The sequence below is a fragment of the Camelus ferus genome, chromosome 27 (assembly GCF_009834535.1).
Source record: "Camelus ferus isolate YT-003-E chromosome 27, BCGSAC_Cfer_1.0, whole genome shotgun sequence".
Classification (NCBI taxonomy): domain Eukaryota; kingdom Metazoa; phylum Chordata; class Mammalia; order Artiodactyla; family Camelidae; genus Camelus; species Camelus ferus.
The window spans coordinates 5699775-5725256 of record NC_045722.1 but is presented as its reverse complement, the minus strand read 5'-3'; the positions used below and the strand labels follow the sequence as shown (position 1 = coordinate 5725256).

Here is a 25482-nt window from a genome sequence, read left to right as displayed (position 1 = left end):
TCCAGATACATAGGTGGGAAAGAGAGCATCAACAGTCTCTTAGACGACCGTGGATATCCTTTTTTGGGACCATACCAGAACTTGGTAAGTGGCAGTTTCTTAAGAGCGACTTGCAGTATGGAATCTGAAACCAAATCAATGAACTTTTTGTACTCAGTTATATTAAAATCCACTGGTCTAACTTGCAGTTTCAATGGATCTTTTACTCATGCATAATTTTGTAACATCCTGCATTGGGTCATTTGGAAGTTACTGGTTCACTGAGTTCACTGAGTTATCTTCTGAATGTTGACACATTTCACTATATAATTTAAAAAAAACCTTTCTGCTAATGCCACCACCGATTGCATCAGAAAAAATGTAAGTATTAGGAAGCTGTCAAGGTCATGGTAACAGATACAAGTTTTCAAAAATTCTTATTTTTGCTTGAAAGCTTGAATTTTATCACTGACAACAAATACTGTCAGTTGTCTTCCTTAAAGTAATAGGCTCACTAGGTCCATTCTTGGGAAACTATCTGTCGAACACCCAAGTCTGAGTAACCACGGCTGGTCTGTCACTTGTTCTTTCAAGGTGGTCCAAGAAAAAAGGGGTGGTTCAGCTTTGTAATTCAAATTTTGAAACAACTATTTCACGAGTGTTTTTCCCTGAGATGACCATACTTCGGTATGCAGCATAAGGACCCAAGTGTCCTTTTCATTTTATCACACAGAATTTTAAAATAGAAATATACTCAAGGGTTGAGATTTAATAAAATTTACTACTTTATCAAGGGCATTCTTAAGTGAAACAGATGTTCGTTTTTCTAAAACTAGGCATGATTTTGATTTGTGCGAAGGTGTAGTTTTACCCGCTCTTGTTTTCTCATCATCAGTGCAAATGTCAACACAGTGAAAAAAACAAATCATGTCTTAGTGTTATTATGAAAATGGCGCCTTTTGCATGGTTACGACTTGAACTTGCATGGACCAAATTTAAGAACCACTGGTCTAGTCATTACCCTTTTCCAGTCACCTGTCCTGCTTCTGTTTCCATCATCTTCTCTGAGACTCTGCATATGTAGTTCCTACTGCCTACAATGTCCTCCCCAGCCAGCTGGCAAAAATCCTATTTGTCTTTTAAGCTCTGGTTTGTTTTTCATTTCTGAGAAGCTGACTTCATTTCTTTTAAGCTGATTCAATCACCTGCCTTTTTGTGCTTCTATGCTACTCCGAACATACTGTACGTTAGCATTTGTCACACTGAGGGCAGAGGGGCTACCAACATTTTACAGCACCCAACATGTGCCAAGTCTTCCGCATGTTCTCCCATTACATCCTTAGGTCAGCTCTATGTGCTAGGTGTCACTGGAGCCACTGCACACTGAAGGACCAGAGAGCGAGCTAACGCTGAAGTCAAACCCAAGGCCATTATTTCAGCAGCGTGATCATCCTTCTCCCTTTGTATTCCTGTGGCACATATATGACACAACTCATTCATTCAGTTTATGTCACCTGACGTCAAATAAATGAACTCAGCGACAATCTAATCCCATAATGAAAGGCTCTATACACAGTCCCTCATCTTTCAGAGTCTAGGGTCTGGCCTTCAGCAGAGTAGTTTTCATTCCTCATACACCATTTAGGTTTGGAATCTTCATTTACTTATAGAAAAGCTCATATTTTCATTTCTTCCAGCAATGTGTTTCCCCAGTCGTCAGATGGTAATTTAGTGATTACGCTGCCATCAAGCCGGAAACACAAACCTTGACATTTGACAGTGATGTTTTTCCTCTCAAAGTTGCTTCAAGTAAATACTAATGGTGTAGCCAAGTAAATGAAGTAATTATTGAAAAACCAAATGGTGTATATTTTTCAATATGAGTTTTCACGTTTTAAACTTTCAAAAATTAAAAAAAAACCTAGTTAATACCTCTTTTCCTACTTAGTCTGGAACATTATGAAATTTGAAAATTCCAATGTGTCTCTAAGAGAAGCTTAATACCTCAAAGCTGCTTTGCTTACACTTCAGTATATAGCTTCAGAATGGTGGGAAGAGCAGTGGTTCTCAGACTGTGGCCCCAGACTGGCACCATCATCATCATCACCTGGGAACTTGTCAGAAGGACTCAGCTCAGACCTACGAAGTCAAAGTCTCTGGGAACACAGCCCAGCAATCTGTGTTTTAATAGCTCTCCAGTTTTTGTGAGGCATGGTTATATCCGACAACCAGCAGGGCAAATGTACTGCATTATCTGGATAAATGCATGATACCTACAAAGAACTGATCAATTCTGGAAGATATGACCGGCCCACATACAAATTTTTGAAAATATAAGCTGTATAGTAATGAGTCTGCTGTGCCAAGGGCCCAGGCTACCCTCAAGGCCACGTACAGTGAGTGGCATGTATACAAAGGAGAGAGACTCGTTCCACAGAAGAGAAGCCAAATCATTCTTGACTCTGTTTTCCAGGATGTGGGTAAATACACCACCACCCAACTTAGTGAGGAGCAAAGCCATTCGTTGACCTGCAAGAATTATCTGCCATTAGGTTAACTCCAACCACATGCCGTTTAAATTGCATCTTTCCAAAAAAAAAAAAAAAAAAAACCAATAAACTGCAAAGACATATTTTATTACTACTGGAGTGCAATATTCTATCATCCACTTTCAACTACCAATGATAAGACTATTCTTCCCAGGAACATATTACCACTATTCTATCTGCTTTCTTACTACATGGATTTAAGAAAAATAGGAAGTTGCTAGCATTTTGACAACTATTTGGGGGTATGTAAAAAGTTTATGTTAGTAAAGAATATATATAAAACTTCCCAGCACTTTGCTAGTAAAAGTGAAGGTATTAAGAGTTCATTTTTATTTACATTTCTCTAAAGAAAAGCTGGTGAGAGAATCTATCCTACCATCAGCCTCTGCTGGGAGGAGGCCAGGCCTGGCAGAGAACGATTACTGTAAAGCAAGAGGGAGGAAGACTCAGAATGAGACGCGTGGAACACTCAGGGCATACCTCTGCTTAAGAATAAAAAGCACAGGGGCTATAAGGAACTCACCCGATTTGTTACAAACTTGGGATTAACAGTGTCTTGCTTGTATTGGCAGTTCATTAATTTTGCTTACAATACAAATGAGAAAGAAAAAAACTTATGCTTCCTAAACATAAACGTTTATGTGAATGATTATAAGTGAAAACAGAAAAATTTTGCTTGATCTTACGTTCATTAAGAATGCAACAGAACAGGAAGAATACAGGTTTTAGAGTGAGACAGGTCAGGGTTTGAATTCTGGCTCTGACAGTTACTAGCTGTATGAATCTGGTCTCCTCTTAACTTCTCTGGTTTTCAGTTTCTTCATCTGAAGAGTATAACCAGATTGGAGGCCTGTTACAAGGATCTGAGATAAATATTTGGGATGTGTCTTATGCAGGGTAGGCAATGAATAAACAGTTATTCAAGTATTAAAGAAAATTACTGCTTAGAGAACTGATGTGGGTATACAATTTGCCTAGTTGGATTAAGTTAATACTACTGGTTCTCAATCTCAGTAATCAACTTCTCTTATTTCACTTACATGTTAAATAACTATAAACTGCTTCCCCCACCCCACCTTTCCACAACATCAAAGGACAGAAAGAGACAGCAATAAAAAACCAAATATTCCCTTAAAAAATAATGCATATAGAGATAACACCTCAGTGAAAGCCAAACAGAACTGTTTAAAGAGTTTGATTTCATTTCCAGTGAAGAAAAAACCAGCACCACCATTTATTCATGTGATCCTGTTTCTTCCACCCACTACCGTAGCATTTCAAAGCAACATATTATTTATTGCTCTTAAAGTGTTATGGATTTGCTTTTCTATGTCAGAGCCCTTCCGCATTTACCAGAATGCAGCAGGCTACTGTAGTTAAAGATCCAGGGCCGTAAACCTTGCTCAGCGCAATAAGATCATGTTAATAATATTCTAATCTAGGAATGCAGTTATAAAGATAGATGATAGCTGCTGAGCACTACTTACAAACAAAAATGGCTCTTACACAATCTTAAAGAAGGCAAAAACTTAGCAACTGAAAATGTGCTGGAAAAACTCCCACATTCTGCCAGTCTATTTTACATACCTGAGAATTTTCTTAGGAATCTGTGATGGAGAAGAGTGACGACTCTTCTTCTTCTCTGGGTCCTGCAGTGACCCCTCCTCCGTTGCACCCCTCCCTGCAACTGCTGACTGGTCTGCCCTGGCCTTGCCCTGGTCCACACTGGGCGGGCCTTGGGCAGGGTCACACCTATACATGAAGACGATGGCTGGCTTCTCACTGGACTCTCCTTTTGACTCTGTGAACCAGTGATGGCGCTGAACTGGAGGAGGGGGCAGCATGTGGATGACTGTGCCATCCAGGCCCACCAGTTTCCCTTTCTCTCGGTCTTTCTCTTTGTCGTCCTCCTCATCTGTTTTCCGACGGCGGAAGAAACTTTTAAACGATATCCAGCGTTTCGGTTTGGCATCCGCTGCCCGCCTGCTGCCTTCGGAATGCAAAACTGATTCTGCTTCCGTTGACCTGGTAGGGCTGGTGGGCTTGGTCCAGTTGGTGAAATGCCTCTGCAGTAAGGTTACTTGCGTGGTAAGGGGAGGAAGTGGAGCGTGGCGGGGGAAAGGGAGGGGGTGGCTCGCTCTGGGGGTTAGTCACCGGTTTGGAGGGAGGCGTGGTGACCGGCTTCGTGAGTGGATCTTTCTGCACTTTGGTAAGACCTTCCGCAGTCTGAGGTGCTTCGGCCTCGCCACTGGGCTGGGACGTAAAGAGAGACTTGGGCCGGACTGGCGTGCTCTTAGGCGTACTCTTGGCAGCACCGGCGTCGGGAGGAACTGCATAAAGCTCTTCCACACTGCACGCTTTAGGACCAGACTGGGGCGTTTCTGGCGGAGACTGCGGGGGCTGGATGGAAGCCACAATCTGCGAAAGCACCGTGCTGGCCTTCTCCCTGGTGCCGCCACCGCCCACCGGCTCAGACTCAGGAGTGCTTTCTGTTCTGGCCACAGGTTCCTGCGTGGTCCTCTGGAGCTTGGCTGGGGAGCTGCGGCTGGAACTGCAGCTTCTCTGCGGTGAAGGCTGACCTCTGCTAAGGCAGCTGCTAAACTCCTGAACCTTCTGGGCCACCGAGCCCCTTTTACGCTCCGTGCTATTTGAAAACCCTTTAGCTTGGGGACATTCGGTGGGTTTGCTAGTGGTGTTCTCTGACACTTTGCTTTCAGTTTCTATTTCTTCATAAGTATGGCTTATTACACTTGTGGTTTTTTCCTTCACTGAAAGTTCTCCACTTGTTCCGAGAAAACTTTTGTAGATGGCTAGATTGTCATATGCATTTGGATTGATTACAATGGGAACTTTGATAGCATTTTTGGAACTCCGAGCATAAGTTGGTTCATCATGAATGATAATTGGAAAAGGTGGCATACCAGCATTGTTATAACTGTTAAATTTTATTTCCGACAAATTAGGTGACTTAACAGGGATGGTTTTGGAGGAAACGTTTGTGGCTGTGGGTGAAGTAGGTGCTGATTTGTGACAGTTCTTCCTTGGAGGGACATTTGGTCCAGTTCCACCACTGATCAGTTCCACCTTGGGCATCTTTTGTCGTGGACTGGTACTGGAAGTCCATACTTCCTGGTATCGGATTGCACTGGATTTTTGGAAATGGGCACTTATTTGTCCTGATGTCAGTGCGGGGGATGTCACCGGAGAGTTCGGAGTAGAAGATGAGCTTTTCGTCTCGGGACTGTTACCAGGGCCCTCGAGGCGCTCACTGGCCATGGCTGCCGACACATCCACGACAGTGTACGGCTTGCACAAGGGCTGCTCCAGGTTCACGACGCGGTAGGGCTTTGCTTGCTCTTCTACAGGAACGAGGTTTATGGTTACTGCTTGCCCGGCAATATCCGTAGAGGCTTTACTTTCTTGCTTCTCAGTCTGTACGGCAATCTTGCCATCCTTCTCTTCTAATCGGAGAGCAAGGACTGCTTTGTGTGTCTCTGGAACTTTTATTAAGCTTTTGGATGCTTGTGATGAGTCCTTCTCCTGATTATTACCAGAAAGGCTCTCATGATTGGGCTCATTCTCCTTCACGTCCTTTGACTCTCCTGGGTTATCAGGAGACACTCCCCCATTACAAATCTTCTGGGATAAACTGCTGGCTGTCTCAGAACGTGATTCTTCTGTTAAAGAAGAATCCGGTGATGTGCAGTCAGATGACACCATGCTCTGAACGCTTCCTGGTCCGTAGGAGACCACGGAATTCTCCTCATAACCATTCAGGATTTCATCATAACTGTCATCATAGTCTACAGCACAGATTCTCTGCAGAGATTTATTTCGCAGCGGGACAGTATTCCATTTTTTGTCCACAAAGAATCGGACAGGAGACAAAGTGTTCGCCCTAAAGTTGGCAAAGCGAGGTTGCCCTCTCATGCGAATCTCCATGGCCAGCAGTTCCTCGTCACTCTCATCCCAGCTCTCGTGCTCCGCCTCCATGTTACTGAAAAGCACATCTTCCTCACTCTCTTCACCACTAGAAAACTCTGGGTAACAGAATCGGCCCCCTTCATTACTGATCACCTCTGTGCTCCCGCTCAGAATAACGTGCTTGCCCTGAGTATCCTTCATCCCGCCCATCATGCAACTTGGTGGAAGCTTTCTTTCCAGTGATCGTTTGTAGCAATCATTTATTCTTCCTAAGAAGGTTTCTCTGGAGTTTGCTTCGTTTCCTTTCACCTGAGGGCTGGTATCCAAGCCTGCGATCTCCTTCAACACTTCAGTTAGTCCGTTATTGTTATTTGATACCTTCTTTGCACTATCGTTATTCCCATAAGGCTTAGGAATGGGGCTAAATCCTTCAATATCACCTTCATTATTATTATTATTAAGTGGTTTCTGATTCAAGGCTGTCCGGTTTCGATTCCATCCTACGATGACAGGTTTGTTCTCACAGTGTTCTTGGATACTAAGCTCACCACACACACTCTGCCCATCTGCCACCATCATAGTGGGCTTCACAGCTATAGTGGGTTTTTTAGCCACAGGTGGCCGGAAATTTCCGGTGTTCCTGATGCGGTGGTTGTTACTGTGATTGGCATTAGTTTTATTGCCATGGGTGATGGGTGTCTTCTCAGGGTCTGGGGGGAGTTGGTGTAAGCTTTTAGGTTTAAAGCAGTTCTTGCATTCACCAGGTTTCCACACGTGTTCAGTAAAGGTGTTACAAGCAGACATTTTTAAAAATAGAACTTCACAGACAATGCTTTCCTTTCAGTGCATGGCAAAACTTCCATCTGTTAGTTTTCACCTCCCCTGTGTTTCATAGCAGCTCTTTAAGTGTGATCAATCTGTTGGGGGGAGGGAGAGGAGAGAAGAAGAAAATATGAATAGAAAAGACACAATGAGGTTTATCATGATGAACGATTTGAAAAAATTGGCTCCATTCCCAAACTTTTCATTAGATTAACAGATTGAGAGATAAACTAATTTGAGCAATTTATGACCTCTCTTTGGCCAATCAGCAATTTGAAATGTTAGTTTTTAACCATAATTTTATGCAGTCTCATTGAACCATGTACAACACTTCACTTGATTTCTCTGTGACAATGATATTGTGAGCATCCCCTCCTGAAAATGTCTTTGAAACCACTCCTTCATTATCCTCCAACCTGTCTGACACTTCCTACTCCACTGTGGGTTCCTCTGCCTTTACTCACCCATTAATTCTGGGTATCTAACAGACTCCTCAAACACAGTGCATGCAGGATGAATCCTCTAGCTACCCCTTTTCCCAACTCTAAGGAAATTTTCTACCCTAATCAGCCCTCCTCCCCGCTCCAGGCCACCTTTTCCCTCTGTCTTTATTACTGTTCAGTTACTGCCACTATCATCCACCCAGACAGCTAAGCTCCAACCTTCAGACCACTCTTGACACTCTTCCCCTCACTTTCCAACTCCACATCTTAACTCCCTTCCTAAATGAGTCTTGCCGATTTTATCTATTACATGCCACTGGAACTCTTTCTTGCCATCACCAGACACTGCTAGCAGTTCAGATACTCACCCTCTTTTGCCCAGATTCCTACAATAGGCTGTTAACTGAACTCCATACCTATGGTCTCACCCTATTCCAACCTAACCGCTCCACCCTTGTTCCTCCAGGTGCAGTCCTCAGACAAGCAGCATCAGCCTCATCTGGAAGTTTGTTTAAAATGCAGTATCTTAGGTCCAATCCCAGACCTCCTGGATCAGAATTTGCATTTTAATGAATTCTCAGGTGATTCCACTGTTCTCCACGACTATCAGATTTAGCTTTCTAAAATGCTAAAATCATCATCTTACTACCTAGTTTTACTATTCTGTGGTTCAATCTTTTCTAATGCATTGGCTGACAAATGTCAGTGTGCAGACAGGGGCTGCTAGCTAAATAAGAATGGCCTGGGGACCCACCCTGGCCCTGCCAAGTCAGTGTCTGAGGGACGAGTCCAGGAACCTGATTCTTACTTAACAAGTTCCCAGCTCATTCTATGCACATTGAGGTCCTGGAACCCCTGAGTTGAGGATGTAATAAAAGCTCCTTAGGTTTTCAACATATAGTCTTTGCCTCCCTTTTAGCCTTGTGTCTTGAAAATCAACTAGCCTTCATACTCTAAATCTCACTGGGCTGCTCATTTCTCCTTGGTTCTATCAAAGCCACTTAGACATACCTCTATGAACAAGCACTTTCATTTTTACTTGTCTGTTTTCTCACTAGATTTTGAGCTTCTTTAAGCCTGGCCTATATCTTATTCATCGCTGTATGTCTGGCAGCTGAATAAACACTGGTTGATGAAATGTGCTGGTTGTAAGGCTTATCTTTAAAAAATGAATCCGTGGCTCTCTTTCTCTCGTCTTAGTCACACAGCTGCAGACCTTCCCAAACAACACCACTACAGCCCTACAGTTCTACTCTGGATATTGCAATAAAGCTGGCAGAAGCCATGTACATGTAAGAACTATTTTAATAGCTGGAAAGTTTAACTTCATTCTTGTACAATGACGGTGACAGGATCCTTAGTTTTGTCAGAAACCCAGTCTTTTTGCCAAGTTTCAGCATGTTTATAAGGAAGGGAAGAATATCTTCTTTAGCTAATACGTGTAAAGCTAGGTCCCTTGTAAACAACACGTATAAAGAAAGCACTTGGCCTCAGTGGAAGAAGTACAGACTTAAAGATCAAAGAATTCCACACAGAAAGCCCACGGACATGGCCAAAATCTAAGTTCATTCTTTGCTGGAGATCATTGAATGGCTTTTTTCAATAAAGTTAAAATTTACTTTTCAAGTGTTTGTTTGAAAACATTTATTTATTCTTTCAGATACTCTAAAAGCTATATCACTTAGCTGATAAAACCATTTCCTGCTAGCCTGAGACTGAAACATTTTAAGCAAAAGGAAGGATGGCAAAAAATGAGGCTGCAAAGGAGAGCAGGGGCCAGATCTCATAGGGCCTTTTATAGGCTTTTAAAGATTGTAGAGTTTATCCAAAGAGCACTGGGAACTCACCAAAGGGTTTTAAACAGGGAAAACAACATGATCCAATCTGCATTCAAAAGAGACGGCTCTGACCAAAAATCATGAAACAGTGATAAATAAGTCTAATGAAATATGTGCAAAATCTAGAATCTATATGCAGAAAACTATAAAATACTGATTAAAGATATCAAAGACGTAAACAAATAGAGAAATACATTATAACATGTCAATTTCCCCCACATTGCTCTGTAGATTCAACGTAATTCCAACCAAAATCCACCAGCACTTTTTGTAGAAATCAGAAACTGATTCTAAAATGTACATGGAACAGAAAAGGAACTAAAATAGCCAGAAGCAATTCTGAAAAAGGACAAAGTTGGAGGACTCATCTCACCTGATTTTAAGACTCAATAAAAAGCTACAGTAACCTGACAAAGTGGTATTGGCAAAAGGATGGAAACACAGGTGGGGGAAATGGGGTAAGCAAATCACAACCCATGGTCAAATGGAGCCTGTTGCCTGTTTTCATATGTCCCTAAAGCTACAGATGCTTCTTAAATTTTTAAATGGTTGAAAAAAATTTGTAAATGGTTGAAAAAGAGTATTTTGTGACAAGTGAAAATTATATGAAATTCAAATTTCAGCACCCATAAATAAAGCTCTGTTGGAACCTAGCCAGGCTCACTTGTTTGCACATTGTCTGTGGTGGCTTTTGCGCTACAGTGGACAGCTGAGCAGTTAGGACAGACTGTGTGGCACTCCATCACCATGGGTGCTCTCCAGCACTCCACACATTGCAGTGCTTCCACTGCTACCTGAATAATTGTTGTGAAAAGACATTTTCAAAGATAAAAATAAGTGAAATTTCATTACAGATATGCATTAATAATAAACATTTGTAATCAATTTTGATGAGAGGAAACACTAACTTTGAATCCTAAACTAAGCAAAATTAATGAAATCATTGGTGATCTTAGCACAAACTGTTTCTCCCTCTCCCCCAAAAAAATTCCATTCTTATTAGTAGAGCTGTGTTATAAAAAATTTTACTCAATTTTTACATTTTGAATTCTGTCAAAAAATTCATGGACATTTGTTTTCTTTCTTGTTACACAAGTACTTACATAATATCTTGGTTTGCCACTTTGCCTAAAATATTTATTATTTGCTTCTTTATAGAAAAAGGTCACAGACCCTGATATAGATCAGAATAGACACAGAACAGCACAGAGACCGGAAATAGGCCCACACAAATATAGTCAACTGATTTTTGACAAAGATGAAAAGGAGATCCCTTTCAACAAATGTGCTAGAAAAACTGGATACCCACAGGCAAAAAAGATGAAGCTCAATCTATACATTACACTCCATACACAAAATTAACTCAAAATGAATCACAGATATAAGTATAAAATGTAAAAGCTATAAAACTTTTGGAAGAAAACATCAGAGAAAAGCTTTGCAAACTTGGGTTAGGGAGAACTCTTAGATACAACACCAAAAGTATGACCCATAAAAGAAAAAACAGATAATTTGGACTTCATCAAAATTAAAAACCTTTGTTCTGACAAAGATAATGATAAGTGAATGAAAAAGGGAAGCCAGAAATGAGAAGTTTCTTTCAATGTACTTATCTGACAAAGGACTTCGTATCAGAATATATAAAGAACTTTCAAAATTCAACAAAAAGAAAACAAATCTGATTTAAAAAGAAAAACATAGGCAAAAGATTTGAGCACTCTACCAAAGGTACATGGACTGCATACAAACATGTGAAAGATGCCAAGTATCATTAGACATATGGAAATACAAATTAAAACTACAATGAGTACCACCATACAGCTATTAGAATGGTTGCGATAAATGAAAACAAAACCAAAAACTGGTGCTAAGGAGGACAAGGAGCAACTGAGTCTCTCACAGCGCTGGTGGGAATGCTAATGGCTCAGCCCCTTCAGAAAACAGTTGGGCAGTTTCTTATAAAGTTAAACATAAATTTTATATAGAAGCCAGCAATCCCACTCTTAGGCATGAAATGTTATATTTACAAAGACTGTATGCAAAGGTGATAGGCAAAAGCTGGAAACAATCCAGATGTTGTGTGGTGGTGGTTATATGCCTGCACGCTTTTGTCAAAATTCATAGAATTGTATGCTAAAAAAAGGTGTTTTACTGGGTATAAATCAAACCTCAATAAATCTGACTTAAAAAAAAAAAAAAAAAAAAGACAGTCTGGCTGATGGGGAAAAACAGCACAGGAGGCCAGGGCTATTTGCAGGGTGGCTGTGGGCAAAATGAGGTATGACAAGGCTCCAGGTTAGGACCTGGCATCAGGGAGGGCAGATGAAGGTATATGTATGAATGACGGACTAGATTTTGGATGTTGAGGTTTTGAGTTTATGTATTAAAATGATTTGTGGGGCCATTTATGGAGACAATGTCGGAGGAGGTACAACTTAAGTGGGGGAAGATTTTGAGTCCATATTTTGTTAGCTTGCACACAACAGAGCAAGCAACTGAATTTAGAAGTCTGGACACAGAAAGGAATTCTGCTGTTCTTTTCTGTTTTGGAATTACTAGCACAGGAAAAGCTAGGCCAAAAAGAAAATAAGAGAGTAACCCAGGGAGGTGGTCTTGGTGGGTGAACCAGGGACAAGAGGGGAAAAAAAATTATAGCCCTAAGTGTGATGATATAGAAGCCAGGTGAGATTTCATTAGTCGGAAAGAAGACAACTATTTCAAGTGCTGCTGAGAAGTGACAGAGAATGGGGACTTAAATGTGCCCACAGGACTTGGCAACTTAGCATCGTGAGCTCAGTGGTAATCTTGGCACGTATTTTGGTGCAGTGGTGGGGATGGAAAGCAGACTGCGGTGAGTTGAAGAGTGAAGAGATTGAGCAATTTTAGATAACTTTTTGGAAAAGTTTAGGTGGGAGGTGGACGAAAGAAAGAGCTGGGAGTATGGGGGAGAGGGTCCAGAAAGGATTTCCTTATTTTAAGATGGCAGAAACTGGGTTACATTGACTACATATTGGAAAAAGATAGAGGGAAGTGGGAGAGGCTGAAAGAACAGGAAAAAAGAGGTAGATAACCACAAACCTTAGATTGTTAACAGTGAGCAGGTGGCTAGTTTAATTCTTTTTTTATGGACAAGGGAAACTGAAGCCCAGAGAGGCCACATAAATGAATGAGAAAGACTCAAGAATAGCAACTCTAGGCTACATCTACCTACAATATGCTTTGTTTTAAGATAATTTTTTCTTTTGTTATATAAGATATTTCACCTTCTGTTAAACACACTCACTGTGAAAAATCAGAAAAGTACAAAGAAAATGAAATCATGCCTAATCCTATTTAGAAGTAACATCTATGAACAGTTTGGGGCATTTCCTGTCAGTCATCAAGAATCTTTTTTAAAAAATTCCCTGTCTCCTTAGCCTTTGTGGCACTAAAGACAAGAGAATAAGGCATCCTGACCTCACCTCTTGTTCACCATGTTAAACTCACCAATGATAAGAGAGGATTAAATTTTCTCTTTGTAAGAGGTACAGTGTGTTTTCTTTTTCCAAGACTGGTAGATAAATAGTAAAAATAATTCCCTGCTTTGAGAGCAAGTAAATTAATTCAGTCAAGAGAGGCTGTTGAGTTGATTAGCAGCTATCACATTATCAATAAGACAGACGAATGAGATTCACCAGGAACACAATTAGCTTATGGCAGAGCTGTGTGCAGTAGAAACCCATCAATAAAACTGAGACCTTGGATTTGACATTCTTTCACAAGTTCTGTGTACATCTGTATCCATATTGTTATAAAACCAAGAGATGAACCAAGCCAACACCTTTAGCAAGCACCAGATGGAGCTGCTGTCCAAGCTACAGAGCCTTATAACCAGGAGGGCTTCCTTTTTCAACACTAATTATGTTTGGAGACAGAGATGTGCACTTAAAGACATTGTCAAAACTATTTTATAACAGGCTCTTAGAAAGAGAAGCTGTACAGTTGTAGCTCTGTCCAAAGAGCAATCCTTGGGCTTTACTGCCTTTGTGAAATGGCGATCGATAACCAGGAGTTCTGTCTGCTCCACACGGACATCTCTAAGATGGGAAACTCTAGTCACCCACCAGTTATGCTTCAGAAAAAAAAAAAAAATGTGTCTCCTAAGGCACTTAAACAAGGATGTATGACAGCCTAGCCTGGTGTCTTCTATTTAGGTGCCAAAACAGGTCTGCTATGGAGCACCAAAATGGAACGTTTTTTAAGAAAAACTCATTTGCCTCCATATTCCTTATAATCTCAAAGTGAAATCTTACAGATGAAATGGTCAATGGGAGAGCTGAGTGGCTGAAGCTGCCCCTAGGAGCTAGCCGGCATTCCATGATCTAAAATCATATTCTGTATTTGACAGTTTTCAAGGCCAAAGCCCTTTGGGCTACAGAGGAAGCTGTTCACAAGGAGCCTAGTTCACTTCAAGTCATGACAGCTTTTTAAGAATCTATGACTTTTTGCTCTCTCTCCTGCTGTATAGACCATGACAACAATTAGTTTGCTGCTAGTCCTATAGTTTCAGGCAGATTTAATACAGAACAACCAAATCCACACAGGGTTTCAGCTCTGGGGTAAACAGACCCACAGACAGAGCCAGAGCTCCTCGAGCTCGATGCGGTTTCCAAGTCTGTGAAGAAGGTGAGAGTGGGTAAGTGGTGTGTTAACAGTGCATACGGCGCATTCCCGAAAGGCGCCCAGGGCGGACCTGCTAACAGAAGGATGGGGAATGAACTGCTAAGCCTCTTCCCCAATCCCGTGACTCCCAGAGGCTCTTCATAATATGTGTCGCCACAGAGGCAGAATCAAGACGCCTCACTGCTGTACGTGGGCTTCTAAGGACACTATCACCTATATGCCACCTCCAGGCCACGGAAGTAAAATTTACACGCTGAGGCTCTCCTTAGGCTTTTGTAATGGAACATGTAGGTCATTTAAATAAAAAAGGAAAGGAAAATGTGACAAGTACCCTCACGTCACTGTTCCCAACCTTTCCTTCTTCCATAGTGAAAAATGCTGACCCGATACCTCAACCAGCTGCCAAGCCCTTCAGTAGATGACTAAAAGGGTGGGGAGAGGAAGTGAGAGCAGAGCTGCAGGAAAAGGTTTTGTAGGAGATAAAACTCAGCTTTAATCTGGTACACAAATGGAAATTTCATGAGTAAGAGGAACCTTCTTAATTTGAGATCTGACCAAAAAAAAAAAACCAAAAACAAAAAACCCCCACAGTTCTTTGCTATGGCAAGAACAGGCAACTTCAGAAATAAGGTTCTTCCATCTAAAGAAGAGACCAAGGTCAAATCTGCTTAATTTTGAAAACTCAACTAGAGGTCTGTTGAAAGAAGGAAGCCCATCCACTCCCACTTGTTGTAACCACAAGTTTTTTCCTAACGATTTACTGCTCTGTCACATGGCAGTCCTCGTCACACGGCGGAATTGTGCAACAGCAGATACACCACTGCAAAGAGGCACTGCTTACTTAGGTCCCAGCGCATTTTTTTTTAAGTTTAAACTCTTTGATGAACCAGTTAAATAATAATAATTATTATTAATATCATAAACCTGGTAATAACTATTTATATGATTGTAAGTTCCAAAATGTTCACTGAACCCATCTCAGACCACTCCTCAACAAGGTATGTATCAGAGAAGAGGTTAAAATGTCATCGAATAACAGCCAAGGACTCCAAAGTCTTTTACAGTTTTATTCTATTCATAAACTATTCCCTCTGCTTGGAATGTATTTTCTCTAAAGCTGTTCTACTTGGAAAAACTCTGTTTATTCTTCGAGACCCAGTTCAAATTCTACCTGTGATGGAGCTTTACCTAACTCCCCAAATACCTTTATTATAAAACCACGTTGTATTGTAATTGTTTGAGTCCTAGGATGCAGGGCTGTATCTTTTTCATCTCTGTATCTCTTGGATTGCTAAGAATATACCAGATACCAAATAACTGCTTCCTGAATAATAATAATTTTAGCCAGCATTTTCTACTAAATGCCAGGCACCATTTAAAGCTCTTTGCCCATGAAAACTTGTAATTCTCACAGAACTCTATGATGTACATACTATTATAAGCCCCACTTTACTGATGAAGAAACCGAGACTTGTCACAGGTCAGAGCTAGCACGTGGGAGAGCCAGGGTGGATGAATGTATGCATGAATCAGTGATAGAGCTCGGCTCTCCATGGCGTCTGGAGGCTGCTTTAGACATAAGCATGGTGGTACCTGAAAAGCAGGCAGGCCATTCAGCAGCAGCAGCACTGCCTACCACAGCGGAATTCCATCTTGAACAAAGAAGTGTTAGAAGTAGGCACACCCACACTTCCCAGCTCACCTCTGAGGGGGAAGGGTCCTGTGCTTACTGCAGAGCAAGTAGGAGGGAACTAACAGGCATACAATTAAGCTGGCTGGGCTGCCCCAGAGCTGTGGTTTTTGCGCTGCAGAGTTGAAGCAATGAATATTCCGAGGCAAATTAGGTACGATCTTTCATCCAGCCCAGCGTGAGTCGGGAGCCCCCCTTACTTGGAGGGTGTGTAAGTGGCTGGTTGACAGTGGATGGTGAGATGCTGCTAGAGGCTGCCTGCTGTGTGTTCTTCCCCACTGCCCTCAACTGTCAAGTGAAGAAAACCTGACTGTAGGCTACCTGAGACGGGAAAAGACGGATGACCTCTGGTTTGAAAGAAGGGAATAAGGAAGAATGGAAAAAAGAAGTTGGGAAGGAAAAAGAAGTCAGAAACAGATGATTATTCCCAAAGAAAGCCCACTTGAATGTTTACAGCAACAAAATCAGAGGAAGCAATAAGGTCCTCGGTTATCAGTCTTCACCATTCTAGGAGGCTTTATTGTCTTGCATGACTTGCACATTTGGTAGGAGGCATTATTTTTCCATTCAAACTAAAATCTACCTTCCCCAGCTACAGAAAAGAGTGAACAATACATTCTGTAAGACATTTATAACTTAGACTTTTAAAGGAAGAAATACTTCCAAATTAATGAAAGTCTGAATTACATAAGACTTTAAAATATAGATTTACTGCTTTCAAAGAGATACCATAATAAATTAGCATAACTGTCTTTCCTGGTAGAGGTATTTGGAGGACGGTTCAAATAAATAAATAAGAATTATTTTCATAATGGTTGTAAATAAATAATGGCCTAAAAATACATTAAAAGAATATCTTTCAATCTGGGATCCAGGATGTATTTTCAAGGATCTATGAGTTCTCCAAAACAGCTCTCCTACTGAACTGAAAGCAAGGTTTACAATCCAAAATAAATTAATACAAACATATGCAGAGCAAAGCAATTGTAAGGAACCAGAAAAGGAGGCTCACTTAATATGTGAATGATACAGTCCCACCAAGTAGAGGCCAAAGCACATCATGGTGCAGTGACTGTACATTGTACCAGTCATGGATGTTCAACATCATGGAAAGAAATAGGTCAGAAGAAAAGCGCCAATGGTAATGAAAGCTGCCAAGAAACCTGTGGGGTTGCAGGCAGCTCCATATTCATACTCTGAGCAGCAAGTCAGTCTCAGCAAAACACCAGCTATTGTACAAAAATAACGTTAATTTGCATTTCATTAATTTTATGGGCTTTTTTTTGTACTTAACTTTTAAATTTGTTTCAGTTAATAGCTAAATGAGAAATACGAACATAAAGAATTTATATCTAATTTTATGTTTATTTATATTTAAGCAAAATTATAATAATTATGTATGTCAATATTGAAAGACTGCAATTTTAAAGTCAATTAAAAGGAGTCTATAAATTACTAAGGTTTAAAAAGCAGTGTATAAAAACAATACTCTCTTATGTCAGGTGAGCATTCCTCTCGTAATCCTATTTACATTACTAATTTGCTAAGCACCTGTTAAAGGGGCAGAGCAATCTACCCCACACAGCCACTGTTAAAATGAATTAAGATAAAATATACAGGGATTGTATTGAATCTATAGATGGCTTTGGGTAGTACGGACATTTTAACAATATTAATTTTTCTAATCCATGAAGGCAGGGTATCTTCCCACTTGTGTCTGCTTCAATTTCTTTCATAAAAATCTTGCTTCCCTTGTAAAGATCTTTCATTTCCTTGGTTAAATTTATTCCTAAGTATTTTATTGTCTTTGTAAATGGGATTGTTTTATTTCTTTTTCAGGTATTTTATTGTTAGTGTATAGAAACACAATTGATTCCTATATATTGATTTTGTATCCTGCAACTTTACTGAATTCATTGATCAGTTTCAAGTTGTTTTGCTTGTGTCTTTAGGATTTTCTTTTTTGGAGGTGGGTAGGGAGGTCATTAGGTTGGTTTGTTGATTTATTTATAGAGGACGTACTGGGGACTGAACCCAGGACCTTGTGCATGCTCAGTGTGTGCTCTACCACTTGAGCTATACCCTCCCCTCCAGGATTTTCTATATGTAAGATTGTATTATTTGCAAATAACAACAGAACAATTTTAGCTCTTCCTTTCAGAGTCAATGTAATCCCTATTAAAATTCCAATGGCATTCTTCACAGAAAGAGAAAAAAAAATCCTAATATTTGTATGGAACCACAAAAGACCCTGAATAGCCAAAGCAATCCTGGGAAAGAAAAAGGAGGCGGCATCACACTTTCTGATCTCAAATTACACTACAAAGTTATAGTAATTAAAACAGTATGGTACTGGCATAAAAATTGACATTCAGACCAATGGAATAGAATACAGAGACCAGAAATAAACCCATGCATATATGGCCAATTAGTTTCTGGCAAAGGAGCCAAGAATAATAAAATGGAGAAAGAACAGTCTCTCAAAAATGGTGTTGGGAAAACTGGAGAGCTACGTGCAAAAGAATGAAACTGCATTCCTATCTTAGACCATACACAAAAATCAATTCAAAATGAATTGAAGATTTAAACATAAGCCCTGAAACTGTTAAACCCCTAGAAGAAAACACAGGGAAAAAGCTCCTTGATATTGGTCTTGGCAAACAATTTTTTTTTGGATATGACACCAAAAGACAAGCAACAAAAGCAAAAATGGACACGTGGAACTAATTTAAAAAGCTTCTGCACAGCAAAAGAAACAATCAACAAAATGAAAAAGGAACCTATGGAATGGGAGAAAATATCTGCAAACCATATACTGGATAAGGGGTTAATATCCACAGTATATAAAGAACTCATATAATTCAACAGAAAAAATCTGATTTAAAAATGGGCTGAAGAAATGAATAGAGATTTTCCAAAAGAAGACATTCAAATGGTACATGAAAAGATGCTCAACATCACTAGGCATCAGGAAATGCAAATCAAAACCAATGCGGTATCACCTCACACTTGTGAGGATGGCTATCAACAAGATAAGGTAACAAGTATTGGTGAGGATGTGGAGAAAAGGGAATCCTTGTGCACTGTTGGTGGGAGTGTAAACTGGGTAGGCCACTATGGAAAACAGTATGGAGGTTCCTCAAAAAATTAAATATAGAACTATCATATGATCCAGCAATCCACTTCTGGATATATATTCAACAGAAATGAAAATAGGTTATCAAAAAGATATCTGCACCTTCACATTTACTGCAGCATTATTTACAGAAGCCAAGAAATGGAAACAACTTAAGTGTACATCAGTGGAGGAATGGATAAAGAAGATGTGGGATATATATATATATACATACACAATGGAGTATTATTCAGTCATGAGAAGGAAGGAATCCTGACATTTGTGACAATATGGATGGACCTTGAGGGTATTATACTAAGTGAGATAAGTCAGAGAAAGACAAATACTATATATATATCACTTATATGTAGACTCTTAAAAAAAAAAAAAAAGCCAATCTCATTGAAACAGGGAGTAGAATGGTGGTTACCAGCAACTGAGAAGTGGGAGAATTAGGGAGATTTGGTCAAAGGATACAAACTTGCAGTTAGAAGGTGAGCAAGTTTTGGGATCTAACGCAAGCATGGTGATTACAGTCAACAATACTGTATTACATTCTCTAAAGTTGCTAAGAGACTAAACCTTAAATGTTCTATCACAAAATAGAAATGATAATTATATGATGTGATAGAGGTATTAGCTAATGCTATGGTAGTAATATTGCAATATATAAATGTATCAAATCAACACAATGTATACCTTGAGCTTACATAATGTTAAATGTCAATCATATCTCAAAAAAGATAAAAATATAAAGTGCTTAATAGATGCTGACGAATAGTAAGAACTTAATTAATATTAGTTCTTTCCTCCTTCATTAAATCTCTATATCCAATGGAGGACAGGAAGGGAAGTCATCTCTTCCAATATCCTCTACACATACCAACCCCACCTTGACATTCCAATTGGGCAGATGGAAAGCTATCTCTATGGGAACACTGGTAGGTAGCCTACTATGCTGGTAGGATTCAACTAAAATGGACAGTTTAACTGAAAGTTTCGGCTACCCTGTAAACCTATCTACCATTTATTGTTTCTACAAGGAAAACGTACTCCAAGTTGTGAACTGACTTGCAAAGAAACCTTAGCATCCCATTTTGGACTTGTGTTTTGCATTATTTTCAAGAGATGCTGTCAGACTGTATCAGAAACGAGTTACTGAGCAACAGGGTAACGTGACACTACAGGTGCTTTACAAATTTAGGCGGATATGGAAAGGATACATTAAGGCTGGAGGAGATGTGGCTGGTTCAACCTTTATAATATCAGACCAGATAAAGCCTCAAACTAATGCAGTGGCTGGAGGAGTTAACGGGCAGGGGCTAATTTGAGAGGCTGAACAGACAACACATATCAACCAGTGGGAGGGAGAGGGACAGTGACTGAAGATGACCCTGGGGTCTCTCTAGATGAAGGCCCAGATGATTCTTCCCAGAGGTACACTGAGTAGTGTGGACAATTAAGTTGGCGACAACTGTGCTACTTCAACTGCCAAAAATGAGAAAACTGGTGATTGAATGAAAACATCAAACATAGTGTAAAACCAAGTAGTAAGTGATTAAAATTTCCTCCCATTAAAAATACTTTCATTGCTATTTTCTTATATAAACTTGACTCTAAATCTTGAGTTCAAATGGTTTGGTGAGGGTAATATAAAAGATTCAGGATGCTGACATGGATGCAGGAAGGAAAGAAAAACGTAAAGTGACAATTTCTTAGTTGCCTTTATTTTACTATAAATAAAGGCAAAAAATAAAACTTAGGCTTAGTGGCTGAAGTGATGGGGCCAGTGACGGAGCATGAAGGATGGGAACTGTGGCCAGAGGATTCACACAGTCCAGATGGGCATGAGCATATGCCAACAGGTTTCCTCAAGAAAACTGGACTCTAGAGAGTTAGTGGGTATTACCATATAAGAAGATCACATTCTGATTGAAGAAAAAGCTCAATTACCATCAAAAGAATGCTGGGTCTTCGTTTTCCTTATTCGTGCACATCCATGCCTGTGGTCTGTAACACTGGACCACTGCAGAGAGCCAATGCTTCTCTGAATGGAGAATGACAGGTAGAATGCCAGCCATGCCTCATTTTGGGCCCCTGGTCCTTGTGGTTGCCAGAGAACTGGATGCATTCCCATTCCTATCATAACAACCCACCAGTCAATAGAACCCTCAGAGGCACAAAATAACAAGGTTCAAGGCCATTACTAATTAGTTGTAAGTTTATGCAAGTTATCAAACTCTCTAGGCCTTGGGTTCCTTATCTTTTTTAGAAATAAAAAATAGCTTAATTCTTTATATTATGAAAGCAATTAGAAAATAAAGACATGAAAACCAATAAAACCTCAAGCCAAAAATCCTACTATATACCATTCCACATCTTTTTCCTGTCCACAGATCAGTTGTGCACACACTGATACACAGATTGTATTTAACACAATGAACATGCTGTTTGACAAGATGAATATCTTTAAAGTCTTCTCCAGAATTTACTGTCAATTCAAAAGATTGTGTAAATGCAAATTTGGGCTAAAATGCCAATCTGAATCATTGAAACAAATTTAACAATGGAAGAAATGAAGTTGTTGTCAGAGTCCTTTAATAACCTCAAACAGTTAAAAAATATTTCTCATATATAATAAGAAACAATTCTTCTCTGATGAAATAGCTAACCTGGCAAGATAATCTATTCAGGCACAGCTGAAAACTAGACAAAGGAGGAAAGAGCCATAGGGTCTCACTTATAGACTCTTTGCTCTTGTTTTACACCCAAAATTAACTTGATCAAATCAAATCAGTGTTTCTGTACAGAAATTGTACAGAAATAACAATGACTCTCTAACCATCTCTTCTGTGATCTTGCCTATTCCCAAACATAAAAGGGTGAAATAACTTCCCAGAACCTGTATTTCTTACTCCTGTCCTCTGAAGCTCCAGACTTCAGCTTTCAACTGTCTCTAGACCACTCCAAACAAAACTAATAATGTTTCCTCCAAAATATGCCCCACCTTCTTCTGGGCACTATTACAATTAATGGTATCACAACATTGGCAGGTATTCAGGCTGGGTCAACTTGACCCCTCCTGGTCCTTCTCACGCTGTATGTAATCAATGCCAGGTTCTGTCTCTCAGATCTGTCCTCTCTTGCACATACTGGGTCCTGGATTTCATCACTCTTTGTCTGAAGTACTGGGATAGTACCTTGTTGTCTCCTAATTTCGCTAAAATATAAATCTTTACCACTTTACTTACTTCATAAAATCATTAGTGGTTCTCAGTTGCCCATGAAATACATTTGAACTCTTTAGAATAAAGTATACTGCTCTTCTGTGATCAGATACTGTCTTACCATTTAAAAAAACTGGGGGGAGGGTATAGCTCAGCAGTAGAGCGCATGCTTAGCATGCATGAGGTTCTGGGTTCAATTCCCAGTTCTCCTGTTAAAAAAATAAATTAAAAAAAAATCATCTTCTACATGTTGACTTGTATTAACAATTGTTCAAAATTCTACAAAGCTTTTGATGCTTCAGTCAAATGCCAACTCCCCTGTGAAGTTGTAGATCATCCTTTTAGAATTAACAGTTTCCTCCTGAAATTTCCCATCGTGTGGTATTTATGACCATTTGTATACAACTCTCTCTTTCTCACTAACTAGTCTTAGCTCCTTGAAGACAGGAGACTTTTTTTTACATAGTTTCAGCACCTTATAGTTCTTGAATAGATGATTAAATGATGCTTTATTAACTGGTTTGAAAGATCAAAATAATTTAGAAAGGGACAGAAGCATTCAGACAGAAGTGGCAGCTGACAAGAGACTACCTGAGAGCAAAGAGGGAAGCAAGAAAAAAACAAAAACCAAACTCAAGAACTCAAAAAACTTTTTAGAGTGGGGCAAACAGCCCTAGGATCACTGTATTTTTCAGAATAGCACCATGATTGACATTGACACTAATTATAACAGGATATCAAAATAATGTTGAATTATGTTTGGTATCCTGTATTGAAGACGGGAAGAAAACAAAAGTCTGAAATATATTTTGGGAAGATTTTTACACAAATGGTTTTATTATTTAAAAGTTTATTTATTCAGTTAGAAAATGCCCATTATAAGTAAACCTGCAAAAATAAACAAAGACAGACAGAAGGAGGAAAAAGCAGCCCAAATCTTAGTCTGTATTTTTAAAAAAAAACATAGGTCACATAAGTACCAAACGATTATTATAACTAAAACCATTTTAATGTTTAAAGAACTCAAACTCACAGTTACCCAGAAAAATGTGGTCAACTAGAACTCATTCTAGTTCCAGCACATAGAGAGCTAAAGTGTTTCTGTTACTGCATATTCTAACTCACTCTCCTGTTTTAATGTGTCACTGAAGAATGGTGGGGTGGGGGAGAGGTGAGGAAATGGGGAACAACAACATCAAAAAAGAAGACAAAAATGGAGGCTGAGAGAGAAAGGGAATCCAAAACAAAGACAAGGTAGGAGGACAATCAAGAAAAGTTTGAGTACGAACAGAAAAACAAGAGAGAGAGCCCAATGCGTGAGCAGACACATTCAGAAAAAGGACAGACAGCTCTTTAATTTCCCCTCTCTTGACTTCTGACTTCCTTTGTTCTAATTGACTTCAGGCTGGTGTGTGTACCCTTAGATGCACGCTGAATTCCAATGAAGTCCTCCTACACATACACTTTGTAACAACACAATCCAGTTAAAAGGATTTTAATTGGTGTGCACCATTCCTTGCAATTTCAACATTTTAAAAATGAATAGTTTCACTAAGTACCAGATGGTGACATGTACTAATTCATCAGGCCTATTCAATGAATGAGCGTATTAAAATAAATGCACCTATTAGACATGTGTTGCTGACGCTCCATCCTGAGGAAGCCTCCCCTTAAATGAGTGCCCACGGAAGGTGCAGATTTACTGTGCAATACTCACAAGTGTCTCCTGCAGTTATTTGCAGCAGCCATACCATCACTCTTGCATTTCCCTCTAGATCACTCGATATTTCATGCTAAGCAGTCTGTGAGCCCTGTATTCCCCTACAAATTGTTTGACCTTTTAAGCAAGAGTCAGCTAAATACTGGGTCTACCATTTTTCTACTAAAGAGAAGATTTTTACAAATTCATCAAGGTCCTTTGTTAAATAAAACAAACAGGTGAAGGATAGATCAAATGAAGCTCTTGATCCAACTCCTCTTTCCCCCAATTTGTCTGTGTGGCAGTGAAAGCATTAGCATTGCTAGGCTGGGGAATAAAACAGGGGAGATGGACATCCTGCATGACAGGTTACCATGCTCTGATTTTCTTTAAATTTTGTTAGCATTGGAGAGAAAGGTATAATCTAATAGTAGGTCTCAAAATATACTAGTACAATTTTTGTTAGAGAAACAACTCCTAGAAGCCATTTATTTCCTTAGTTCCTCTTACTCATTACTCTTCCATTTTATATTATCTTGGATCACCACGATTCTACATATATTCTAATGGCAGTGAGTTTCCCAAATCTTTCCAGATGTACGGAGAGAGTCTGGTTTCTGATCTGTTGATGGCATTGAAAACTGAGTGGCTGATCGGATAAGGAAGTAGCAAGGCACAGACAAAACCTAGACTTTGGAGAAGAACAGAGACTCATATGTCGTCTGGTGCACAGCAGGAACTGATAAATGTTAGTTCCCTCTCCAAAATAATAGCAAATTAGTGGGGAAAATTTTTGTTTGTTCGTTATAAAAAATCAACCCGAAGGGAAGTCTAACTGAAGAGAAGTCTAAATATGAGTATCTTTGGAGAATTTAGAGATTATGACAGAAAATGTGATTTGGGGGTATACCTTTAAAATTAAAGACAATATGCTTCACCTTATAAAATAAACCTAGAAAACAGAATTTGAGAAATCTGTGCTTATTTATGATGTAGGGTAATGGTTATTGCTTAAAATTAGAATATCCAAAAGAATGCTTAGGGGAGGGTAAACCAGTAATATTAAATATGTACTTACAGACTAGAAAAAAAGCCTCCCTAATGGCAAACGCCATTTAAATTTTATTACTTTCTCTGGGTTCTTGCCGAAAAAAGATGAGGTAGAATTAATTAATTATTCAAGCAGAATTTAATTAATTTAGACATAATTAAAAAACCAAAATAACGTGAGCATTTTCATCAAGAGACTTCTGTGCAATAATTCAAATTTTCCCTATTATTTTAATTAATAATTTTTGGCAGATTTCTATTATCTTTCACATGTTGGTTCTGCTTTTTTTCCCCTGTAAATAAGAGAATATTTTGATGGCGTGTTCAGCAGACAAACAAGTTCTTCTTAAGAGTCCTGTGTTCTGAGACAAGACAAAACTCAAGAAGACACAGTATCAAAACCAATCACAATTCCCAGTCTAAACGGTGAAAAGGAAACATGCTAGAAAAATTGGAACTCTGCCCAATTGGAGAGGAAGCAATG

General features: G+C 39.5%; 1 protein-coding gene across 1 annotated transcript in view; it reads right to left on the bottom strand.

Moving 5' to 3' along the window:
* The window catches only part of PEAK1 (pseudopodium enriched atypical kinase 1), a 204726-nt gene that overhangs the window by 45969 nt on the left and 133275 nt on the right, over positions 1-25482 (bottom strand). Inside the window, 2 exon segments of the mRNA XM_032468993.1 lie at positions 4116-4603; positions 4605-7369. Of these exon segments, the coding sequence (XP_032324884.1) occupies positions 4116-4603; positions 4605-7256 (3140 nt within the window). The 5' untranslated portion in view covers positions 7257-7369.